Here is a 23,386-nt window from a genome sequence, read left to right as displayed (position 1 = left end):
AGGAATTTTGTCCTAAGAATTTGTACTAAGAAAATATTCTTTAAACGAAATAAAGGGAGAAATGACTACATTAAATTGTAGTATTGAATATGAAAATAATGTTATGAAAACTAAATGTGCAGTGTATGTTAGAATGTCATATTTTTCCACAAATAAAAACTTTTAGTACATGTAGTTCATTTTTAGTGTGCCAGCTGTGCCCCTTACCATGTTTTCATAAGCATGCCATACTAATGTTTTTTTGGCATGTTGCTATTAAAAAAAAAAAAAAAAATTAGCAAGCTTCCCAAAATACTTGGAGGAGCAGATAGGACACAGTTGGCAAAAAAAAATGTATAACACACGTTATTTGCTTAAAAAAAAAAAAATAACTACTTAGCATAATTATAGCTACATTTTGAAATAGTAGTAGCAAGTTCCCACAGTAGAACTTTTTAGTTCCCTCTGCCTAGTATACTCTTTCAACAGATACTTGCATTGGTAGCTCTCTTGCTCCCTTGAAATCTTGACCATCCTATAGAAAGTTGCAAAACCCTCTGACTTGCTTTTTTTCATAGTGTGTGTTACTCTCTTTAATATACTATGTAAGTAATTATTATCTCTTTCTCTTTAAAATGCAAGTTCTATGTTAGGACAAGAGTCTTTTGTTTTGTTTGTTGACATACTTGAAGCTCACAGAACAGTGTCGTATTACAGTATGTGTTAAAGGTACTGAAAGTTTGTTTAAATGAATTTTTAAAGTCCGATAGTGTGTTATGTTTAAATGGCAGTGTTTATTTTTTTTAAATAGTAAAAGCTGCTTCTGATTGGAAAATAATGCATAATTGCTGATAATAACAGTAAGAACCTATAATAGCATACCTAGGACTGGTGTCACCCAGTGTTTGATAACTTACAATATCAAAGCACCCCCACCCAATTAGTGGGTGGACCTGGCTGATAAGTCCACAATCTTTGCAGCACTAATCACCAAGCTGTGTGGTCTACACCTCCCATCCCTCTGACAGTGTTGGGTGAGGACAGGGGGTGTTGTGGACTACACCCTTCACCTGTTCCTACTTTTGGACATGTGGGTTGTTTCCACATAAAAATGCTGGTATGAATATTTTTGTATGAGTTTTTGTATAGACATATTTTCTTTTTAAGTGGGGGGGGTGGGGGGAGATGGACTTCTGAGTCATATGGTAACTCTTTCAGCTTTTTGAGGAACTCCCAGACCGTATTATTCAGCAGCTACACAATTTTTCATTCCCATCAGCAATAGAGAGATTCCCATTTCTTCACATCCTCCCCAACACTTGTCCTCATGTCATTTTTACTGTCACCCTAGTGGGTGTAGAATACACACTTGACTGCTTAGCCACAAGGTTAGCAGTTCAAACCTATTAGTCAGTCCTTGGAAACTATTACAGAGTCATTATGAGTCAGAACTGACTCCATAACACGTAGCAACAGTGGATGTGAAGCGGTATCTCATTGTTTTCATATCCCTAACAACTAATGATGTACAACTGTTTTAAGTGTTTATTGTTCTTGTAGGAATCCCTGGGTAGTTAAAATGGATATGTTGTTGAATGCTAGCCAGAAGGTTGTCCGGTTCAAATACACCCAGAGGTACCCCTGAAAACTGCCCTAGTGATCTGCTTCTGAGAGATCACACATTGAAAACTCTTTGGAGCACAGTACTACTACTGTATCACACGTTGTTGTTGTTGTTGTTAAGTGCCGTCGAGTCGGTTCCGACCCATAGCGACCCTGTACAGGGTTTCCAAGGGTGTAAATCTTTACGGGAGTAGAAAGCCTTATCTTTCTCCCGCGGAGCAGCTGGTAGTTTCGAACCAATGACATTAAGGTTCGCAGCCCAATTCGTAACCACTACGCTACCAGAGTTCCTGTGTATCACACATAAGATGACCTAAATTGGAATTGAATCAATAGAAGTTAGCAAGTGTTCCTCTGTATATCTTCTTTGCAGAAATGTCTTTTTAAATTCTTTGTCCATTTTCAAATTGAGAAATGTCAAATGTTTTTAACTTTTGAGTTGTAAGAGTTCTTTATATATTTCAGATTTAATTGTGTAATCAGTTACATGATTTGTAAATGTTTTCTCCCATTCTGTAAGTTAATTTTTCACTTTTAATGAGGTCCAGTTTATTTACTTTTTGTTGCTTTGTACATTGAATGTCGTATCTAAAAAGGCTTTTCTGTCAGTCGGAATTTGCATGTTATATGGTACAGGTTTCAGCAAGACTTCCAGATTAAGATAGACTATGGTCTTGGTGATAGAAAAGATGTGGGAGACACCATGATAGAATGTTGGAAGGCCAGTGAATTATTCACTTCAGATACCTTTTAAAAAAAATTTTATTGTGAATTGATTGAAGGATTATAGACAAAATACCAGCTTTACATTTAGCAAATCATACACTTTATTTTTCATCTCAATGATTGCTATTTCCTCCCTGTAACAACAGTTAAAATGCTTCCTCCAGTTACCCTTTTAATTTCACAAATGAACAAAGTAAAAATATTTGATGCACACATACAAAACAAAAAATATGTATTCGTTCAGTTGTCAGAGGGCACATTCTGCAAGCCAGCCTCCTTGTCCAAAGGCATACAACCTTACTGAGTCCATGGGCCTAGAGCCCACAGCTGCTCTGTTTATCCATGCTACTGCCTCCTGCCACCTTTTGTTTCCTTTAGTATGAGTATCTTTTCTTAAGCTTTTACAGTAATGGACCACTTCCATCTCTTGGTAGTTATTGCTTTGATTGCGATGGGCCTTCAGGATCGAGCTGGTAAAGCCATGTTTTATCTCTTAAAACTATTTAAAGAAATAACTCTTTATTTATTTGTTTAAAATTTCCAGTGAAAGCTCTGTTCTTGTTTGTAGCTGATCTGGGCATAACAGTTTTAGCACCATTAAAGCCAGAAAGTTGAATCAATTTTAATTTTTCAGTGTGAGTGGAATCTCAAAGTTTGCAATGTCTATGGTGTTGACATTTGTTTCTGTTGGTAACTATAGGTCCTCTGCAATTATAGGGCACTACCAAGATTTTTTTTTTTTTTTTAAGCTTTTATTGTGAATGGAGTGATAATTTACATGGTAGAACATCGGTTGTGCACTTAACCAATTGTATTCTGTTTCATTGCAATGATTACAATCCCCTCCATGGACCGTTAACAGTTTTTGCCTCTATTCCCTTTTTTTATGTATACAAAAACACACAGGAATATATAATTGCTTAAACAACCAAAGGGCACATTTTGCAAGCCAGCCTCCTGCCCATCAACACACATCTTTTCTCTTTCTGTAAGTCTAGGGGTTCTCTGTTCCTGCATTGTAATATTAACTTCTCCCTTTTTGTTACACAACTTCTAGCTTTACAGTTCTGACAATCACAAATTGGTCATGGTAACAATTACTCACTATTGAATGTCCCCATAAACTTGTAAAGCATCAATAATTTTACCATTCTTTCTCCTCAGCTTTACCATAAATTTGATGTTTGTTCTTGCATCTAATTTAGCATAATTCATTTTGTTCCGATAGGTGCTTCTTTCAAACATCTTACCCGTTTTAGTGCTTCCAACTAGATCCTATTTAGAAGGTAGTCTGAGTTTATTTTGGTGCAAAGTGTTTTGAAATTCATGTATAATTTTTTAATAACATACATTTTCCATAAGGAGCCCTGGTAGTATAGTAGGTTATGCAGTGGACTGCTAATCATCAGTTAAAATCTATCGACTGCTCTGTGAGAAAAAGATAAAGCTTTCTGTAAAGGTTTGAATCCTTGGAAACCCTGTACAGGGTCACTATGAGTCGGAACCGTGTTAGTAGTACACAATAACTGCCACTACCACCACACATTTTCCATAAAAGTCTTGAAGATCCCTTGTACACAAGTATGCACTGTACCATTGAGTGTCATTGAGTTTCTTCCTATTCATATGAATAATCGTAGGTGTATGCAATTATTTCTGGACTTTGAATTCTATTCCATTGGTCTGTTGTTATGTTCTACCCTGTGGTTCCAACTCTTACCTACCCTGTGTAATATTTCTGAGAGCCATTGGTGGGTTTGAATTGCTGACCTTGAGGTTAGCAGTGTAGTGCTGATCCTACAATGTCATTAGTCTATACATAGATTATTATACCAGTTATTGTTAAGTACTGTCAAGTTGGTTCCTACTCAGAAGTATCCTGTAGAGGGTTTCTGAGGAGTAGCTGGTGAGTTTGAACCACTGACCTTGAGGTTCAAACAGACCTTATGGTCAAGTGCTTACAGTGCCACAAAAGGACTACGTTATACCAGTACCAGGTTGTGAAAGTGGCATCAGTCCTCCTTGTCAAACTTACCAATCAATCAGGTCAAAGCTGATGATTGATCCTATGTGGTGCAGGTCAGACATACCTCCTCTCACCAATATTTGTACCAATTCTGATACCACCTGCCCCTCCCTAGACACTCTCTACTTCTGTACTTCATTGCAGTGGCCACATAGAAGTCTTTGATCATACTCATAACTGTGGAATTATTAGGCAAGTAAATGTTACACTCAGATCAGGATCAAAATGATTATAGTCAGAGTCACCCTTTTTTAGGTCAGGACAATGCCTCTCAGTCATCCAGGGCTTTCTTGCTCTCTAGGACAGGCATCCTCTTTGGGCCCTTAGCTTAGCCTGGGCCCTACTTGGGTAACTGTTACAAAGTGCTTTTAGCTCTGATGATAGTGCCTGGAAGCACCCCACATCACCAGCAAGTTTCTTGTCCAAAAATGCTCAGCTCTCTTGCTTAGTGAGTTAGGTCACCCACTGTAGCCACCTTGTTTGATGGGCTTGGAAGCCTGCCACACTATCTCAGATTGGTCGTTTTGTTCTGCTGCTGCTATTTGTCTGCCACTAGATTCTGCTGTACTTGTTGTCACTTCTTTACATTTCCAGTGTTAACAGCTTTCTGTTTCTTGGATCTAGAAGATGCTCAAGAAACTTGGGCCCAAAGAACATGCTCTAATACCAGTTTTTCTTCTTGGTGGTAGTGTGGTTCCCCCCCTTATTGCTTAAACGGGCTTGGCTCTCTCCCACTCCCACTAGCATTCCATACACCTTATTTGCATTATTAGCAATGCTGTCCAATTCCCTTGGTGGGCTACTGGTACCTTATTTGCGTAATACCACTCAATCATTGTGTGAGAATTACAAAGACAACAGCTAGAAGAGCCTTATAATAAGCAATTCATTGTACCACACATGCTCTTAATTACTATACCATGTTTATTTAAGCATAATAGTAAGCAATGTATTTGAGATTAAATTACTTCTGTTCTTTAAAACCATGTAATAATTAAAATTGAGTGATTTCACATACAGTGTATTTAAGCAGGTTTAGTGGTACAATTGATCCATACTAGGGGATGAGTTACATTAGCAATTTATTGGATTCTTTAACCATTCATTACTTAAAAGCAGTATTTTTCATACTCATATTTTGATAGTTTGTCAAAAATAAAGCTTGGTAGTTTGATAATCTATATTTAGGTTTATAAAATATCTCTGATAACAATTTTTAAGTTTTAATTAGTTTATCTGTTAATGTGCAAAGTTCCTTATTTCAGAGATGTTACTGTCTACTGTTTTTACAAAATTAAACTTTAATTATTATAATCAGCTTTATCTATCTGGCCATTTTACCACAGTGGTGGCAATTAAGGAACATAATTTATAACTTAACTGCAATGCAGACAGGACTCTTTTTAGTAAAATATCTATAAACACCAAAAACAAATTCAACAAGAAAAACTTATTTGATTTCATTTATAAATGACATAATCATCTAGTAAATTAATGTTTTTATGTAGATGTCTTGCGATGACTTTTTTTATGTATCTTGATTTTCTACAGATCTTTAAATACAGAAGTTAGTATTACTGCTGTTAAGTGCTATCGAGTCTGTTTCAATTCAGTGATTCTTGATAGGGTTTCTGAGGCTATAAATATTTTGGGGAGCAAATCTGTATGAGTAAATGCTTAATCTTCTTAATGTTGAATAGCTGATGTTCCCAGGTTTATTTCTTACTATCTTAAAACATTTTTTTCTTTGTGTTGACAATAGCAATTCTTACTCACTTTTTTTTTTTTTTTTTCAAAAGTTGTAGATGTGAGTATGCAGTGCTCACAGGATATACTGCGAATGCTCCTATCTCTTCAGCCAGTTCTTCAGGATGCTATTCAGAAAAAAAGAACAGTAAGGCCTTGGGGGGTTCAGGGTCCTCTCACTTGGCAACAATTTCATAAAATGGCTGGCCGGGGTTCTTATGGTAAGTATAGTAATGTGAAATGACAGATTTTTATATCAATCCAAATAGATCTGTGTCCAACCAAAATAATCATATTGGCCTTCTTTATCTATTATGAATTATTCTTGACTTAAAAAGCCAAGGTATGTGGTGATTCTTATCTTTACTTTTAACTATAGAGTTTTCCAACCCTAGTTCAAAAAGAATGACTTAGATCTGTTTTACATATTGGTCTTCCCAGTAAGACTTTCTATGAAGAAAGCGTTCACTGCCTAAAAATTTTGAAGACTGAAAATCACTTTTGGTGATCGAGTCCCTGATTGGTGCAAGCAGTTAAAACGCTGAGGTGCTAACTAGAAGAGAAGGAGGTTTGAGTCCATCCTCTGGTCCCTTGAAAGAAAGGCCTGGTGTTTTACTTTGAAAAATCAGCCATAGAAATCCCTGTGGCTCATAATTTTAATCTGATCCACATATGGTCATTATGGGTCAAAATTGACTTGATGATGACTGGTAAAGGTGGCCATGGAACAAATATTCTGAGTGCTGATAATTGTTGAAAGTTACTTCTGAAAGACAGTGTTTAATTGTATCTTTAAAAGTATATTTAGAAGAGTACTTGAAAGAGTACTGACTTCCATGCATGATTTCAGAATGCATTGTGTACAAATGGTAGGCTTAAATATATTTTATGTACTTCTCCTTTAATAAATGGCTAAATCATTTTTCTTTCACACACTTACATGACACATAATCCTGCAGGTTACAATAGTGTTTTTATTGAATATAAACTTTTACATTCTTGTTAAAACCAAAATATTAGCATACCAAAATAATATACTTCTATTTTGGCTTTTAAAATGATGCATATTATGTACACTATTCTGTACATCACTGAGTTTGTAGATCATTTCAATCAGTATATATAGAACTCTTTTTTTTTTTTCCTTAATGACTGATGTGTTCCATTGGTTTTTATTTATAATTTATTTTACCAGTCCCCTGTGTATGACTTTATAGGCTGTTTACATCATTATTATTACCACCATTTTTCAATAATGCCAACATCCCTAGGTTAAAGCATAAGCGGTTTTTTGTTGTTGTTGTGTAATGTTACCAAATTACTTTCTACATTATCAGTTTCTACTACTACAGTTTCCCAAACCCTTGTTAGTGGAATGCTCTCAGTAGATGAGTGAAAAACAGCATTTCATTATAGTTTGAGAGGTAGAACAGCACAGGCTGTGATCGTAGACCTCTTGGGTTGAAAGTCTATCTCTGCTACTTCCTGTTTAATACTGGGCAAGTTGTTGAACTTATCAATTCCTGTTTTCTTCCCTCTAAAATGAGGTTAGTAATAGTATGTGCCTTAGATGATCTTTGTGAGGATTAATTGAACAAATAGTACAATTTCTTTTATGACATGGAGCATTTTTTGTAAGTATTTCTTTTCCTATAAACTATGTACATATTAAATTAGGTTGTTGGTCATTTTATTAAGGCTATATGGTGGTGGTGGTAGTTGTGTGACCTGGAGTCAGTTCCAACTCATAGCAATCTTATATAGGATTTCCGAGGCTGTAAATTGTTACAGGAGCAGAAAGCTTCATCTTTCTCCCTAAGGTTGTATAATATGAAGTCCAGGTGTGGCACTGTGGGTTAATGCGCTATACTGCAAAGTCAATCTGAACTGCAAAGTTAGAGGGTCAGGCTCACCAGCCATCCCTCGAAAACCCTCTACAGGGTCACTCTGGGTCAGAACTGACTCCACAGCATTTAACAACAACATGGTTATATATGTCCCATTTATATGTTAAGGATATTAACCTTTTGCTATGTGTCTTACAAATATTCTTTACAATTTGTTATTAATATTTTTACTTTGTTTCTTTTGTTTTTGTCATTCAAAGATTTTAAATTTGTATAGTCAGATTAAGCATCTTTTATGGTCTGATTAGAAAGGCGTTCCTAGTCCAAATATAGTGAAAATGAAGCATAGTCCCTCCCATGTTTTCTAACTACTTTTATGGGTATTTTTTTTTTAATTATTATATTTAAATTAAGCTAGAAACAAATGTTTTATAAAAACTGTGTAAGACACTCAACTGGAAAATGATTATGTCACTGGCTTTAGGTGTTTTCCCTTTAGCCACAAATAATGACTTAATTAACTTTTGACTTTTGAGATCTAAATGAAAAGAAGATATATCCTGCTTTTAAGTGTTTTCTAAAAATATGTCTGTTTGTTTAGGAACTGATGAATCCCCGGAACCACTGCCAATTCCCACATTTCTGCTGGGTTATGATTATGATTTTCTGGTGCTTTCTCCATTTGCTCTTCCTTACTGGGAGAGACTTATGCTGGAACCCTATGGATCTCAAAGAGATATAGCCTATGTTGTACTATGTCCAGAAAATGAAGCCTTGTTAAATGGAGCCAAAAGCTTTTTTCGAGATCTTACTGCAATATATGAGGTAGGTTTTCTTAAAAAGAGGTGGTACTTTAAATCAAACCTTTCAATTTTTTTTAAGATTATGTCACTTGTCTGAAAGTTAAAATGATTTGGACTAGATGTTTAGTCCTCATATTGGCTAGTTACATATTTTGTAGAGTTTGACTTGGATCCTCTGTTAGATATGTGTACTATGAATCACAGTGGGAACTACCATATTGGGGGAGGGGAGACTCTAAGGGTATATGACCCTTTTAAGGTAAGCTCTTTTTTTGAAATAAAGTGGTACCATTGTTATATAGCTAAGGAGCTCTGGTAGCGTAGTGGTTATGAATCGGGCTGCGAACCTTAAGATCAGCGGTTCGAAACTACCAGCCGCTCCACGGGAGAAAGATGAGGCTTTCTACTCCCGTAAAGATTTACACCCTCGGAAACCCTGTACAGGGTCGCTATGGGTCGGAACCGACTCGACAGCACTTAACAACAACAACAATTGTTATATAGCTAGGAAAAAATTATATTTATAAAAATTTAATCCTGATTATCTGTGACACAAGGCCACAGTTTCCTCTGTAAAATAAAGCTCTGAAAGATCTCATATCCATGTCAGTTCTGAAATTCTTGACTGATCTTTTAAAATTATAATTCTTATATTATCTCTATCATTGAGTCAAATAATTTAAATAGCAAGTGCTAAGGAGTTGTGTGTGGCATTGTAGGATTTAACACTAGACTGTTAACCACCAGGTCAGCTCTTCAAACCCTCAAGCCACACCTCAGAATCCTCATACAAGGTTACTATGAGTTGGAACCAACTCAGAGTCTTTAAACTTATTTAATTATCTGAATTGTTAGTCTGTGCTGATTTCATTCCCTATTAATTATTCACTTAATTATAAGGTATATGTAGTGTGTTTTGTGTAGTAAACATTTTCCAAAGAATGTTACATGAAGTAATAGTCCTATAAAGTTCTCCCAGAAACAGAGGTCCATGGTTAAATCAGTTTGGAAAAATATTATATATCTTTCAGAGGTTTACAGTTCATATTGTTGTGAAGCGCAGTCGTGTCGGTTCCGAGTCTGTATAGGGTTTATAGCAATCTAAAGTTTATAGTACAGACTCTGTATAGTGACCCTTTATAGGGTTTCCAAGGAGCAGCTGGTGAGCTTGAACCACTGACCTTGTAGTTCAAATAGCTTTGCAGTCTGGTGCATTAACCCACAATGCCACTTTAGGTTATGAAAAATTTAGAGTAAATTAGCACTCTGTCCAAATTTGTTTAATTTATTGTTGCAAACTTTTTTGACATTGGACTTCTTGTAACACACTTTAGGTAGAGCTGGTCAGTATATATTACCATCTTTACCTATATTTATAGACCAATTTTAAATTTTGCTTTGACAAATGGATCAGTATTGGAATATATATACAGTGTATGGCTATATTTTTAATTTCTGTGTTCTGCAAGTTTATTATTCAAACCAAATGATTCATGAGCCATTATTATCTGGGTGTTTCATTTTCATGGGAGGTAACATTTTAATTTTAAAAGAAAATTAACGGGTTTTTTAGTATAAAAATGAATTTTATAAAATACAGATTTTTTAATAAAAGAATTATGTTTTAATATAGTAAGTAAGCTTCTCTATGTGTAGATAAGCTTATTTTAAATAACTACTATTTGTGTGATGGTATGTTCCCAAATACTAGAATTAACCATTTCTATTTCCTATATGTATATTTATAGTCCTGTCGATTAGGTCAACATAGACCTATTTCACGATTGTTGACTGATGGGATCATGAGAGTTGGATCTACTGCATCAAAGAAATTGTCCGAACATTTGGTAGCAGAATGGTTTTCTCAGGCAGCTGATGGTAACAATGAAGCATTTTCTAAACTCAAGCTTTATGCGCAAGTCTGCAGATATGACCTAGGTATTAAATTTGTATTTATTGAGTAATGGCAGCGTTAGCAAAGTATGGCTTGATTCACCAGCTATTTTTTATAAATAAAACTTGAAACATAGCCACACTCATTTGTTTACATAATGTTTGTGCCTGCTTTTGTGCTATAATATCAGAGCTGAGACTTTGTATCCTGAAAACGCTAAACGATCTTATCTGATGCATTATAGAAAAAGTTTATCTGATCCTAGGTACATGGATCCCACTAAGGAGGAAGGAATTGTGATTACAAACAGTTCCTTTTTGTCGATTCTGAAAAGTCTGATGAATTTGTATTTTTATTATTTTTAGTAACTTTAACTGTCTAGATTTATGAAAGGTTGAATGGTAAAATAATTTGTCATTGCCTCAACACCAAGAAACAGTTCTTTGTTGGAGCTAAGGAAATTGCATTCATTTGAAACTTTTAACACCCTTTAATTAAATGTAAATAGACTTTCAATTCAGTCGAAAAGAATATAGAACCAAAATATTGGATTTTCTTAGACATCCCCATAATTTGAACACCATGACAACGCTATATCATTTTATGTTTTAATTAGCTTCCATTATTATAGTCAGTGGACTTCTGGTATGGTACTGTAGAGTCAGCACTGGGTGGGAGTACAAACCCACTAGCTGCTCCTCAGAAAGCCTATACAGCGTGGCTATGAGCTTTACCGACTCATCAGCACTTAACAATGACAATATGTTATTCAGTGCTTAAGGAGCCTTGGTGGCACAGTGATTAAAGCATTTGACTGCTGACCATAAGTTCAGTGATGTGAAACTACCAGTTGGCTCTGTAGGAGAAAAGACCCTTGAAAATTATAGCTTAGGAACTCTCTGGGACAGTTCTATTCTGTCTGATAGGGACATTATGAGTCAAAATTTGCTTGATGGCACACAGCATAGTCAGTATATATTGAACTTGATTTAGAAACTCTGAATGGTTTCTTAAAAAGTTAGAAGCCATTATTTAATTAACCATGGCCTGGGAAATAGAATTTTATTTCATTTTCATAATACCCATTTCTTTAATCTGTGTGAAAATTCTAGTTTACTTAAATGCTACTTTAAATGCATTTCTTAGTTTCTAGGGGAAATTAGAAAGCTATATCTGCTACAAGCTAAGCAATTAGGGAGGGTAATTACCAAGGTACAGCAACTAGTTTATTGTTTTGTTTGTTTTTTCATATATGAGGAAGATTCAAAAAGTTTGCCGGGAAAATCCCATCATTTTGCATTTTTATTTTTTCACAAGCTTTTTTAATCTCCCTCATAGTACAATTTTTTAAAAAATCGGTAAGGTAAATAATTAAAATATTCTGAATATGATTTTTATTATCTTTAGGTCCTTATCTTGCTTCTCAGCCATTGGACAGCTCTCTGCTTTGCCAACCAAATTTAGTTCTCCCTACAAGTCAGTCTTTGATTACTCCACCTCATATGACAAATACTGGAAATGCTAACACTCCATCCACCACCCTAGCATCTGCAGCAAGCAGCACTGTGACATTGACTTCAGGTGGTGCCATGCCTTCTTCAGTTGCAACAGCTAACTCAACTTTGACCGCAACTTCATCTTCATCATCCTCCAACTTGAATAGTGGAGTATCTTCAAATAAACTACCTTCATTTCCACCCTTTGGCAGTATCAACAGTAGTGCTGCAGGATCCATGTCTACACAGACACCTACAGTTCCAAATGGCCAGCTAGGAGGGCAACAGTCAACAGCTCTACAAACAGCTGGGATTTCTGGAGAGTCATCTCTGCTTTCCACTCAGCCCCATCCAGATGTGTCTGAAAGGTACCTTTAAAAAACACTGATCTTTTAAGAAATATAAAAAGTATGATTTTTTTGTTGTTATTTTTTTAAATAAGCGTCAGTGCTGTTGAATGTACATAAAGAGCTTTTTATTTTATTTTTTTAAACCTTTTGCATAAAATTTTACTTTGTATAATGTTATTGACTTTAAATATAAAATTACAATTTGGAGTCTTTATAACATGTTTATCATAGAATCCTAGCATGTTGTTAAGTTCCGTCGAGTTGATTCTGACCCATAGCAACCCTGTACAGGGTTTCTGAGGAGCGACTGGTGAGTTTGAACCTCTGACCTTCTGGTTCATACAGAGTTTGCAGTCCAATGCGTTGTCCCACAGCACCACACTAGCCTTCCTAGCGTATTAGGATGGAAATTAAGACTTCCAATATCTTTAGTCTTAAACTATTTTTTATTATTTAAATCTGTTCTTTATCATAAGTGTCGTTTAGATTCTTTTTAAAGATTTGAAGAGCAAAGATGTCAGCTTGAAGACTAAGGTTCACCTAACCCAAGCCATGGTATTTTCAATAACCTCATAAAGTCTTAATGCTGAACTCTTTTGCTTTCCAATGTTCTATGGTTTTAAATTTGTCTCACCCCTCCCCTTTGTTTTTTTTTTGTTTTTGTTTTGTTTTTTAAATGCAAGAGTTCTTAATTAGCATTTTTGTCATATAACCTGAAATTATATGTGTATGATTCTTTTTTGGAAAAAAAGTTGTCCCTCCTTTTCAGAGAGATTCTTTGACATTCTGCACCAAAAAAAAAAAAGTGGAGGGGGTATTCAGAACCTACACTACTGCTGCTACTACCCCATGCAAATACACTTTGATTTTTTTTCCCTCTTCTAATTGTCTTATTCCTACCTCAAATTTTAGCACAATGGATCGGGATAAAGTTGGAATCCCCACAGATGGTGATTCACATGCAATCACCTATCCACCTGCAATTGTTGTTTATATAATTGACCCTTTTACGTATGAAAACAAGGATGACAGCACAAACTCTTCTAATGTATGGACTTTGGGGCTACTTCGATGCTTTTTGGAAATGGTCCAGACTCTTCCTCCTCATATAAAGAGTACTGTGTCTGTACAGGTAAGAATGATAAATGATGTGAACTAAACAGTTACCTGTAGACAGACATTTCAGAGATACTGTCTTTTTGTATTCAAATTGACTTTTTAAATCACAGCTTCTATATTGATTTTAAATGATACATATTTTAGATATATAAGAGAAATCTGAGAGAGTATAAAAGAGTAATTTTTGCAGTCATTCCACAATAGTAATGGGGAATAAGGAACCTATACAGCATGAACATATAGAGAGAGTTTAAAGTAAAATATATTCAACTTAGAAAGGAAAACATTGAAATCTTTGCTTGAAGTTTGGCTAATTTTATAGACTATTAAATTAAGAAAATTATAATATTAATTAAAATTATTTAGCAGTTTTGAAAGTTCAGGGCCCTTTGGTAAACTGAATGTTTACCATTAGAATTAGCAAACCAAAAGCAAACCCACTGCCTTTGACTTAATTCCGACTCACAGTGACCCTATAAATAGAACTTCCCTATAGAGTTCCTAAGGCTCTATGCAAACTGTCACATCTTTCTCTTGGGGAGCAGCTGGTGGCTTTGAACTGCTGACCTTAGAGTTAGCACCTGAGCACTTTAGCCACTGGGCCATTTGTTGTTAAGTGCTGTCAATTTGGTTTTGACTCACAGCGACCCTATACATAATAGAAATAAATAGTTTTGAAAGTTCAGTTATTAACTGTGCCATCTTCACAATTATTAAGCTTAAACCCATTGTTGCTGCCACTGTGCTGGTCAATCTCATTGTGGCTCTTCCTCTTTTCCTTTGGCCATCCACTTTACCAAGCATGATGTCCTTCTTCAAGGACTGGTTCCTGCTGATAATATGTCCGAAGTATGAGACAAAATCTCACTATCTTGGCAGTGCATGGTACGTTTGATATTCTTCTCCAACACCATAATTTTAATACGTCAATTCTTTTGAGATTTTCCTTACTTATTGCTCATCTTTCTTATGCGTGGGAGGCTAATGAAAATACCATGGCTTGGGTCAGGTGCACCTTAGTCCTCAAAGTGACATCTTTACTTTTGAACACTTTTAAAGAGGTCTTGTGTAGCATATTTGCCTGATGATTTGATTTCTTGACTTCTTGACTACTGTTTCCATCAGTGTTGATAGTGGATCCAAGCAAAAACCAAGACTTTGACAACTTCATTCTTTTCTCCATTTACCATGATGTTATTTATTGGTTCAGTTGTGAGGATTTTTGTTTTCTTTATATATTGGGGTTTAACACATATTGAAGGCTGTGGTCTTTGGTATTCACTAAAAGCTGTAGTCTTTGATCTTCACTTGTAAGTATTTTATGTCCTGTTCACTTTCAGCAAGCAAGCTTGTATCATTTGCATATTCTGGCTTGTTAATGAATCCTCCTCCAGTTCTGATGCTGGGTTCTTCTTCATATAATCCAATTTGTCGGATTATTTGCTCAACATACAAATAGGCTAAGTATGATAAAATAATACAACCCTAGTGCACACCTCTCCTGATTTTAGACTACTCAGTGTCCCCTTGTTCTGTTCAAACGACTGCCTCTTGGTCTATGTACAGGTTCCTGAAGAACACAATTAAGTGTTCTGGAATACCCATTCTTTGAAGTGTTAATCCATAGCTTGTCATGATCCACACAATTGAAAGTATTTACCTTTGTGGTATTCTCTGCTTTTCAGCCAAGATCCATCTGAAAATCTGACAGTTCCCTGTCAGTATACTATTGTGTCCGTTTTTTAATCATTTTTAGCAAAGTTTTAATTGTATGTGATTTAGTAATATTTTCTGTTGGTTTCCAAATTCTATTGAGTCACCTCTCTTTGGAATTGGCACAAATATGAATCTCTTCCAGTCAGTTGGCCAGTTAGTTGTTTTCCACGTTTTTTGACATAGATGAGAAAGTGCCGTATCAGTTTGTTGAAAACTTTCAATTTGTAGTCTACCAATTCCTGGAGCCTTGTTTTTTTGCTAATGCCTTCAGTACCATTGGTTCTTAATCATATGCTATCTCTTGAAATGGTTGAACATCATCCTGGTACAATGACTTTGTGTATTCCTTCCATCTTCTTCTGATGCTTTATGTATCATTCAATATTTTGCCCAAAGATTCCTTCAGTATTTCAAGTCGAGGCTTAAATTTTTTCTTCAGTTCCCCCAAATTAAGAAATGCTGAGCATGTTCTTCCCTTTTGTTTTTCTAACTCCAGGTCTTTGTGCGTTTCATACTTAACTGCTTTCTCAAGCTGCCCTTTGAAATTTTCCATTCAGCTCTTTTACCATCTCATTTCTTCTATTTGCTTTAGCATTTCTATGCTTGAGGGCAAGTTTCAGAATCTCTATGACATTCATATTTGTGTTTTGCTTCTTTCTTGTTGTCTTAATGGTCTTTTGCTTTCTTCCTTTAATGATGTTCTTGATGTCATCTTAAGTTTTCTGGTCTTTGCTCATTAGTGTCTAATGCATCAAATTTGTGGATAGCATTATACTTCAAGATCTTGAAATGTTCTTTTTGATAATGAATGTGAAGCCATGCCTCCTGAATTTGTCATTCCTGGTGTAGTAAGCCCTGTGGTTGTCAGATACAAAATGCCCAATACCAGTCCATTTCAACTCATTATTGCCAAGTTATCAATCTTTATGTGTTCTATTTCATTCTGTACAACTTCCAATTTTGCTCTATTTGTACTTTATACATTCCTTTATCTGATTATTAATGGATGTTTATAGCCGTATATCCTCATTTTGAGGGCTCCTTACACCAGAAAACATAATTCTTTTGTTTGTCATTTAAATTTAGTTAAATCAGTTTTACAGTTCTTAGGAGAGTTTTTGGGCCCATAGTTCTTTTTATTCTCTTGTTGCAAGTTAAACAATCATGATATTTGCCTGTACTTCTTAGATTGTTCCATGTCAGTACCTGTTGCAACCTGTGAAGCATGAAGATAGGCAAATCTATACCCAGCATTTAAAATCTCTCGCGTTTTCTGCCTTTACCCAATGTCGGAGACCACTTCCATCTTCAACCAATGTGAAAACATTGACTGGTTTTGGTCCAGGATTAGCCATGGAAACTGCTCTTAAAAGTCCTGATGTAAGTATGTTTTCCCTGACTCCACATTTTGTGATTTTATGCAAAATTAAGTGGAGTTCTTTGTTTAGCTCTAATTTTTCAAATATAATTGACTTAATGTATCAAACTTACTATTTTTTATTTTTTAAGGTTTTTATTGTGGAATGAGTATTGAGTAAAAATTTACAGGGTACATTATCAGTTTTAAATTCTACAAATCATACACCTTGTTTCAATGCAATGATTATAGTCCCCTGCATGTACCATCACTTAACAGTGTTTCTTTCTGTTCACTTTAGCTCTTTTTTTTAAAACACTCAGGCCTATATTGTATCAAACTGTTAACAAAAGGTTTTTCTGTTGTGATATATTTTATTTTTCCAGAGACCAGAGTGCATTCGACTTTATACACCTCCTTTTATCCTGGCTCCAGTGAAGGACAAACAAACAGAGCTTGGAGAAACTTTTGGAGAAGCTGGTCAGAAATACAATGTTCTTTTTGTAGGCTACTGTTTATCACATGATCAAAGATGGATTCTTGCATCTTGCACAGATCTTTATGGAGAACTTTTAGAAACTTGTATCATTAACATCGATGTTCCAAATAGGTACTTATATTTCCCTACATATGTCATACATTTAAAAAATTAATTTATATAAATATAGTATGAGCGGTAGTTCTGTAAGATTAGCAGTGGATTGTGAACCACAAGGTCTCCATTTCAAGTCTACCAGCCACTCCATGGGAGAAAGATGAGACTTGCTGCTCCTACAGAATTTACTGCCTCAATAACCTTATACGAGGACACTATGAGTTGGAACCAACTCTTAACAACTACAACAACAGTGTGTAAAGCTATGTATGCATATAGTGTTTATTCGATTTTATTATGAATAGGAAACTGGTTGTATACATTAAAGTATGAAAATAGGATTGTGGGTGCCTTTTCTTGTTTTCTAAAATGACTATTTATAATGTATAAAATAATTGCTTTCTTTTACATTGTATAGACAAAAGAGATTGTTATTGTTTGGTATTGTTGAGTCAATTCCAGCTTCCTTATGTCCTAAGGAAACACTTCCTGACCTGTTGTACCCTCACAATCATTTCAGCCCATTGCTGACAACCACTTTATCAGTCCATCTATTGAGTGGCTTCCTCTTTTTTGTTGATCCTCTGCTAAGCATGATGTCCTCTCCAAGGGACTGGTTTCTTCTGATACCATGTCCAAAATATAGTAAACAAAATTTTACCGCCCTCACTTTTAAGGAGCACTCTGAGTATACTTTTTCCAAGATATATTTGTTAATTCTTCTGAAAGTCCTTGCCACAATGAAGTTTCAAATGTTCATGGAAAAAAGCTGTTTTATTTTCATTCCATTTTACTACGAACTTTTTGAAACCCCCTCATGTTTCCAGTACACTTCACCAACACCAAAGGTGTAAATTCCTCAGTCTTCCTTATTCATTGTCCAACTTTCGCATGTATAGGCGGCAATTGAAATTTCCATGGTTTAGGTCAGGCCTTTGAATTATAAGATGTTGGTGAAGAATATTGAATATGGGCTACCAGAAAAATGGATAAAGATATTTTGGAACAAGTACAGCCAGAATGCTCATTAGAAGCAAGAATCTGGGCACTTTGATATATTTTGGATGTATTATCAGGAGAGACCAATCCCTGGAAAAGGACAGCATGCTTCCAAGGTCAGTGAAAAAGAGGAAGTCCCTCAATGAGTTGGATTGACACATTGGCTGCAACAATTGACTGAAGTATAGCAACAAATGACACACAACTGGGCAATGTTTCATTCTTTTCTACATAGGGGCACTATGAGATGTAATCAACTCGACAGCACCTAACAACAGGTTTTAGTGATAGTAGAAAGCAGAATATAGAAACGTTAGCTTTATTATTTGTTATAAAGATGTATTGTTTATATTGCAAACCCTAAGATAGTGTTTCGTGTCTTATTTCCTGGATATGGGTTTTGAATTTTTTATGGGCTAAGTGTGCTGATGGAGTGAGCTTTGAAATGAGTATGCTTTTCTGTGGAGAATGAAAGAGTAAATAAAGAATAGAAAACTACCTTTTCCATTATCAAGATAGTATTCCCATTTTATTGACAGTAGAAGAGAGAGATTAATGGTTAATAAGTCCAACTCTGGAGTCAGACACAGGTCCGAATGTTAACTCTGCTGCTTTCTGGCTTTGTGACCTTGAGGAAAATACTTATCTGCCTCATACAGTTGCTGAAATGAACTATTACATGTAAAGTATGAGGTGATTGATACATAGTGAGTACTCAATATATATATATGTAGCTGTTGTTTTGTTGGGAAACTGAAAGTGTAAAGTAGGTGTGTACCAAGTATGGCTACACCTGTTTGCTAGTCATGTTGCACAAGAGTTGAATCATTGTAACAGAATCTCAATGACCCACAAAAGTACTTGCTTTCTGACTTTTGAAGAAAATCATTGTCAGTGCATTAGGAAAAGCAGTGTTTCTGGCAAATTTAGGTGGTGATGAGACAACTGTTAAAAAATTTTTATTTGCATATGTATTTTAGTTCATGTTAGAAATTACGACAAACCTATGGCTTATGAATATTCTTGTTGAGGACTCTGTAAAATGTATCAAGCATTAAAATTAATGGGGCCAGTTGCTTGCAATTTTGAGTTCTCTTGAAATATCATCGTAAAGAGTTTCAGAAAACTTTGACTATATTTATATTGCAGGGCTCGTCGGAAAAAAGGTTCTGCTAGAAGGTTTGGCCTACAGAAACTTTGGGAGTGGTGCTTAGGACTTATACAAATGAGTTCACTACCGTGGAGAGTTGTAATTGGTCGCCTAGGAAGGATTGGTCATGGAGAATTAAAAGGTAAAATTGTGCTTTTATTCTCTACTACTTATAATGTCTTTTATGTTGTTAAATTCACATTTAAGTGTGTAGAATATAATGCAAAGGTTATCATAGTAATGATATGATTTTTCTTTTTAAAGAACCATGTAGATCTAGGCTATAAATTCTTCAAAATTTTTAACAGGATATTTTATTATTTTCCTATTTTAGTATCTATTATTACTGTTATTATTTGTTACTTTACAGTTCTTTTTCTTATGTTCTCTTTCTTCTAGTTATTAACTAGTACTGATTTATTGAATATTATGTTTTTGCTATTTATATCCACAGATTGGAGCTGTTTGCTGAGTCGTCGAAACTTGCAGTCTCTAAGCAAAAGGCTCAAAGATATGTGTAGAATGTGTGGTATATCTGCTGCAGACTCTCCCAGCATTCTCAGTGCTTGCTTGGTAGCAATGGAACCACAAGGCTCTTTCGTTATTATGCCAGGTGAGCTATCTGTAGCTTATATCATAATGAATTCTTCATGCACTTTCAAGTTTTTTAGTGTAGGAAGTCCTTAGGTTCTGAATATCCGAGTAACAGAAAATGTCTACTTACCCTTTAATGCAGGGCTTCAAACAGGTTCTGTTGTGACCCAAGATGTGAAGTAGGGACAGGAAATTTTATAATCTGGGTGATTAATTATAATAACCAGAATAAGAAAAAATCACAAATTTTAAAGCCCTAGAATGGAAGATTTGGAAGAGTCCTTTTAATAACCTGATACATGAGATAGATTATTATTGGCAGAATTGTGGAGAGCCATACATTCAAAGTGGTATGCTTGGTTGCAATCTTTGAAGTCCTGCATTAATGTTACATAAATTTACCCTTGCTTTGAACCTGTTGAACCAGCCACTGCTCACAACAAACTCTTGCTGCATATGCTACTTTTCAGTCATTGAAAAGTCTGCTAGCTTTTTCTTGCGCAAAAGTTAGGCTAAATAAGAACCGGATGCACCAGGTTCGACTGGCTTACACATTCTTAAAGACACAGTTAGGAATAGGTCTTATTCATAACCTGGGGACTGACGACCTGTATATAAAAAAAAAAAATTTTTTTTTTCATTTATTAAAAGGAAAAATGCCTGTCATTCTCTTTTTAGATTCCGTGTCAACTGGGTCTGTATTTGGTAGAAGCACCACTCTAAACATGCAGACATCTCAGCTGAATACCCCACAGGACACATCCTGTACTCATATACTTGTGTTTCCTACTTCTGCTTCTGTGCAAGTAGCTTCAGCTACGTATACCACTGAAAATTTGGATTTGGCTTTCAATCCAAATAATGGTAAGTGAATTGTTCTAAAAGATTTGTACCTGTGAAATAAGGCTTGACTATTGTGTTTGACTAAATAATGCCCTCCCCAAAAGATGTTGTTGTTGTTGTTGTTAGGTGCCATCAAGTTGGTACTGACTTCATAGCGAAGGAGCTCTGGTAGCGTAGTGGTTACGAATCGGGCTGCGAACCTTAAGGTCAGCGGTTCGAAACTACCAGCCGCTACGCGGGAGAAAGATGAGGCTTTCTACTCCCGTAAAGATTTATACCCTCGGAAACCCTGTACAGGGTCGCTATGGGTCGGACCCGACTCGATGGCACTTAACAACAACAACAACAACATTGTGTTTGACTAAATAATGCCCTCCCCAAAAGATGTTGTTGTTGTTGTTGTTAGGTGCCATCAAGTCGGTACTGACTTCATAGCGACCTTATGCACAGCAGAACGAAACATTGCCCGATCTTGGGCCAACTTCACTACTGTTGCCACCCTTGAGTAGCTACATCCTAATCCCTAAAGCTTGTGAATATTATTTTATATTGCCCCACAAAAGGACTTTGCAGATTTGTTCAAATTAAGTATCTGAAGAAGACTGTCTGTCAGAAACTGGAAAGTAGTGTTAGAGAAAGAAGATACTTATACCACTGTCTTGGAAGATGGAGAAAGGGGCCATGAGCCAAACAATGCATGGAATATAGTTCTAAATACTGGAAAAAGCAAGGCAACAATTACTCTTTTAGAACCTGCAGAAAGGCATGACCTTGCTAACACCTTGATTTAGGCCTAGTGAGACTGATTGCAGTTTTGTGGCTCCCAGAAGTGTGAGAGAATAAGTGTGTGTTGTTTTAACCATCAGGTGTGGTAATTTGTCATAGTGGCAGTAGGAAAGTAATACAATTATTCTTCCACTTTATAATATCAGAATTAGTTGTCTAAATTAATTCATAAATGTTTGCTCATTTTAACTTTTTTATTGTGAATTGAATGCAGGTTTATAGACCAAATCATCAATTTTACATTCATTAGATCATATACGTTGTTTTAGCTCAATGTTGCAATCCCCTCAATGTAAAATCATTTAGGAAAAACCCAACTTCTTCCTATATGTGTTGTTTCTTTTCCTTCTTTCCCATCCTGTCTGAATTTTGTTCCGTGGTAAATGCTGCTCTTTTGATCTCAAATGGTTGACCCATTCTGTGGTATGTATGCCTTTCTGGTGTTAATCTGCTTTGTTATACCTGTTTATTGCTTGATTGAAAATTAAGTCATGCCTTTAAGTGTGCCATTTTTTTTTAAATTTTGAATTTTGTTCCTCATTTTTTCCAACTCTATCCAGGACTTTCTAATGTCATACCTTTCAGAGCAGTTGGTAGTAATAGCCAGGCACCATGGAGACTGATATTCACATTGCCCATTAGTACACTGGATTAATTATTTCCAGGCAACTTGAATTTTCATTATTCTTCTTTAATGCAGACAGAGTAAGACCAAGAGTTAACAGCACCTTAGCTGGTCACTCATGAACTTTTAAGACTACAGTCACTGTTCACGAAAATAGAATGCAGAATATTGTCTTGTGGACTATGTTATACCAATTTACCATGGTGTCCCTTGAGACTATGGTCCTCAGCCTCCAGGCCCTGCTATTCAGTCTGTCAAGGTGTTGGGTAATGTCTTAAGAAGTTTCATAACTTTGCTCCTTGTTTGCTCCACCACTTTCATGGATATATTTACAGCCAAGGTAAATAATGCATATACAAATACCTTCTATCAAACATGTATACACTTGTGGGTCTGTTCACACCCTCGCACCCATACTGTTCGACCTGCATGTCTATTGATGTATCTATGCCTAGATCACTATTATTGTGGGATTGTGTCTATAACAGTATTTATCTCTGTGTCTTTGCCTTCATCAGTCTTTCCTCTTGTATATTGCCTTTCCCTTCACCCAAATTAACACATGTCTACCCTATAGCCATTAAATTACTTCTCCTTACTTGCACCCCTGGTAACCATCAAGGAGTATTTGTTTTAGTGTGAAAACCTTTTCTTGACGTTTTATACTAGTAGTCTCTTATAGTATTTGTCCTTCTGTGACTAATTTCAACATAATGCCCTCCAGGTTCATTCACATTATGAGGTGTTTTACAGATCCATCGTTAATCTTTTAATAATGTATCTATCGTATTCCCTTGTGGGTATGTACTAAACTTTATTTACCCATTCGTTCATTATCAATAGATATGAATTGATTGCTTTCATTTGTTGTGTGTTTTCTGTGGTGCTACTGGTTTCTTTCTCTGCTGAGTTCATCCTGTTTGTGAATAGTGTCATTTTCTATGTTAACTATTATTTTAATGTTTACTAAATCTTTACACTGTCTGTGCCCACAAAAATTTACAGCCTTGAAAACCCTATACGCAGTTGCTCTTAAGTCAGAATCGACTCGACATTTAACAACAAAATCTTTCATGTCTCCACTCATCTGTAAATTTGTCATACTGTGGTGA

The 23,386-nt window shown here is 35.6% G+C and overlaps 1 protein-coding gene across 1 annotated transcript in view; it reads left to right on the top strand.

Annotated features, from left to right (window-relative positions):
- The window catches only part of MED13 (mediator complex subunit 13), a 118,892-nt gene that overhangs the window by 86,070 nt on the left and 9,436 nt on the right, over positions 1 to 23,386 (top strand). The window contains exons 17-26 of the mRNA XM_006832362.1: positions 6,160 to 6,321; positions 8,549 to 8,772; positions 10,499 to 10,688; positions 12,052 to 12,508; positions 13,403 to 13,622; positions 16,514 to 16,705; positions 17,069 to 17,292; positions 19,426 to 19,568; positions 19,881 to 20,039; positions 20,699 to 20,884. Of these exons, the coding sequence (XP_006832425.1) occupies positions 6,160 to 6,321; positions 8,549 to 8,772; positions 10,499 to 10,688; positions 12,052 to 12,508; positions 13,403 to 13,622; positions 16,514 to 16,705; positions 17,069 to 17,292; positions 19,426 to 19,568; positions 19,881 to 20,039; positions 20,699 to 20,884 (2,157 nt within the window). The remainder of the gene's footprint in view (positions 1 to 6,159; positions 6,322 to 8,548; positions 8,773 to 10,498; positions 10,689 to 12,051; positions 12,509 to 13,402; positions 13,623 to 16,513; positions 16,706 to 17,068; positions 17,293 to 19,425; positions 19,569 to 19,880; positions 20,040 to 20,698; positions 20,885 to 23,386) is intronic.

The sequence above is a fragment of the Chrysochloris asiatica genome, unplaced genomic scaffold (assembly GCF_000296735.1).
Source record: "Chrysochloris asiatica unplaced genomic scaffold, ChrAsi1.0 scaffold00007, whole genome shotgun sequence".
In the NCBI taxonomy this organism is placed as follows: domain Eukaryota; kingdom Metazoa; phylum Chordata; class Mammalia; order Afrosoricida; family Chrysochloridae; genus Chrysochloris; species Chrysochloris asiatica.
Note: the sequence above shows the minus strand (reverse complement) of the source record. Positions and strands in the feature narration are given on the sequence as shown.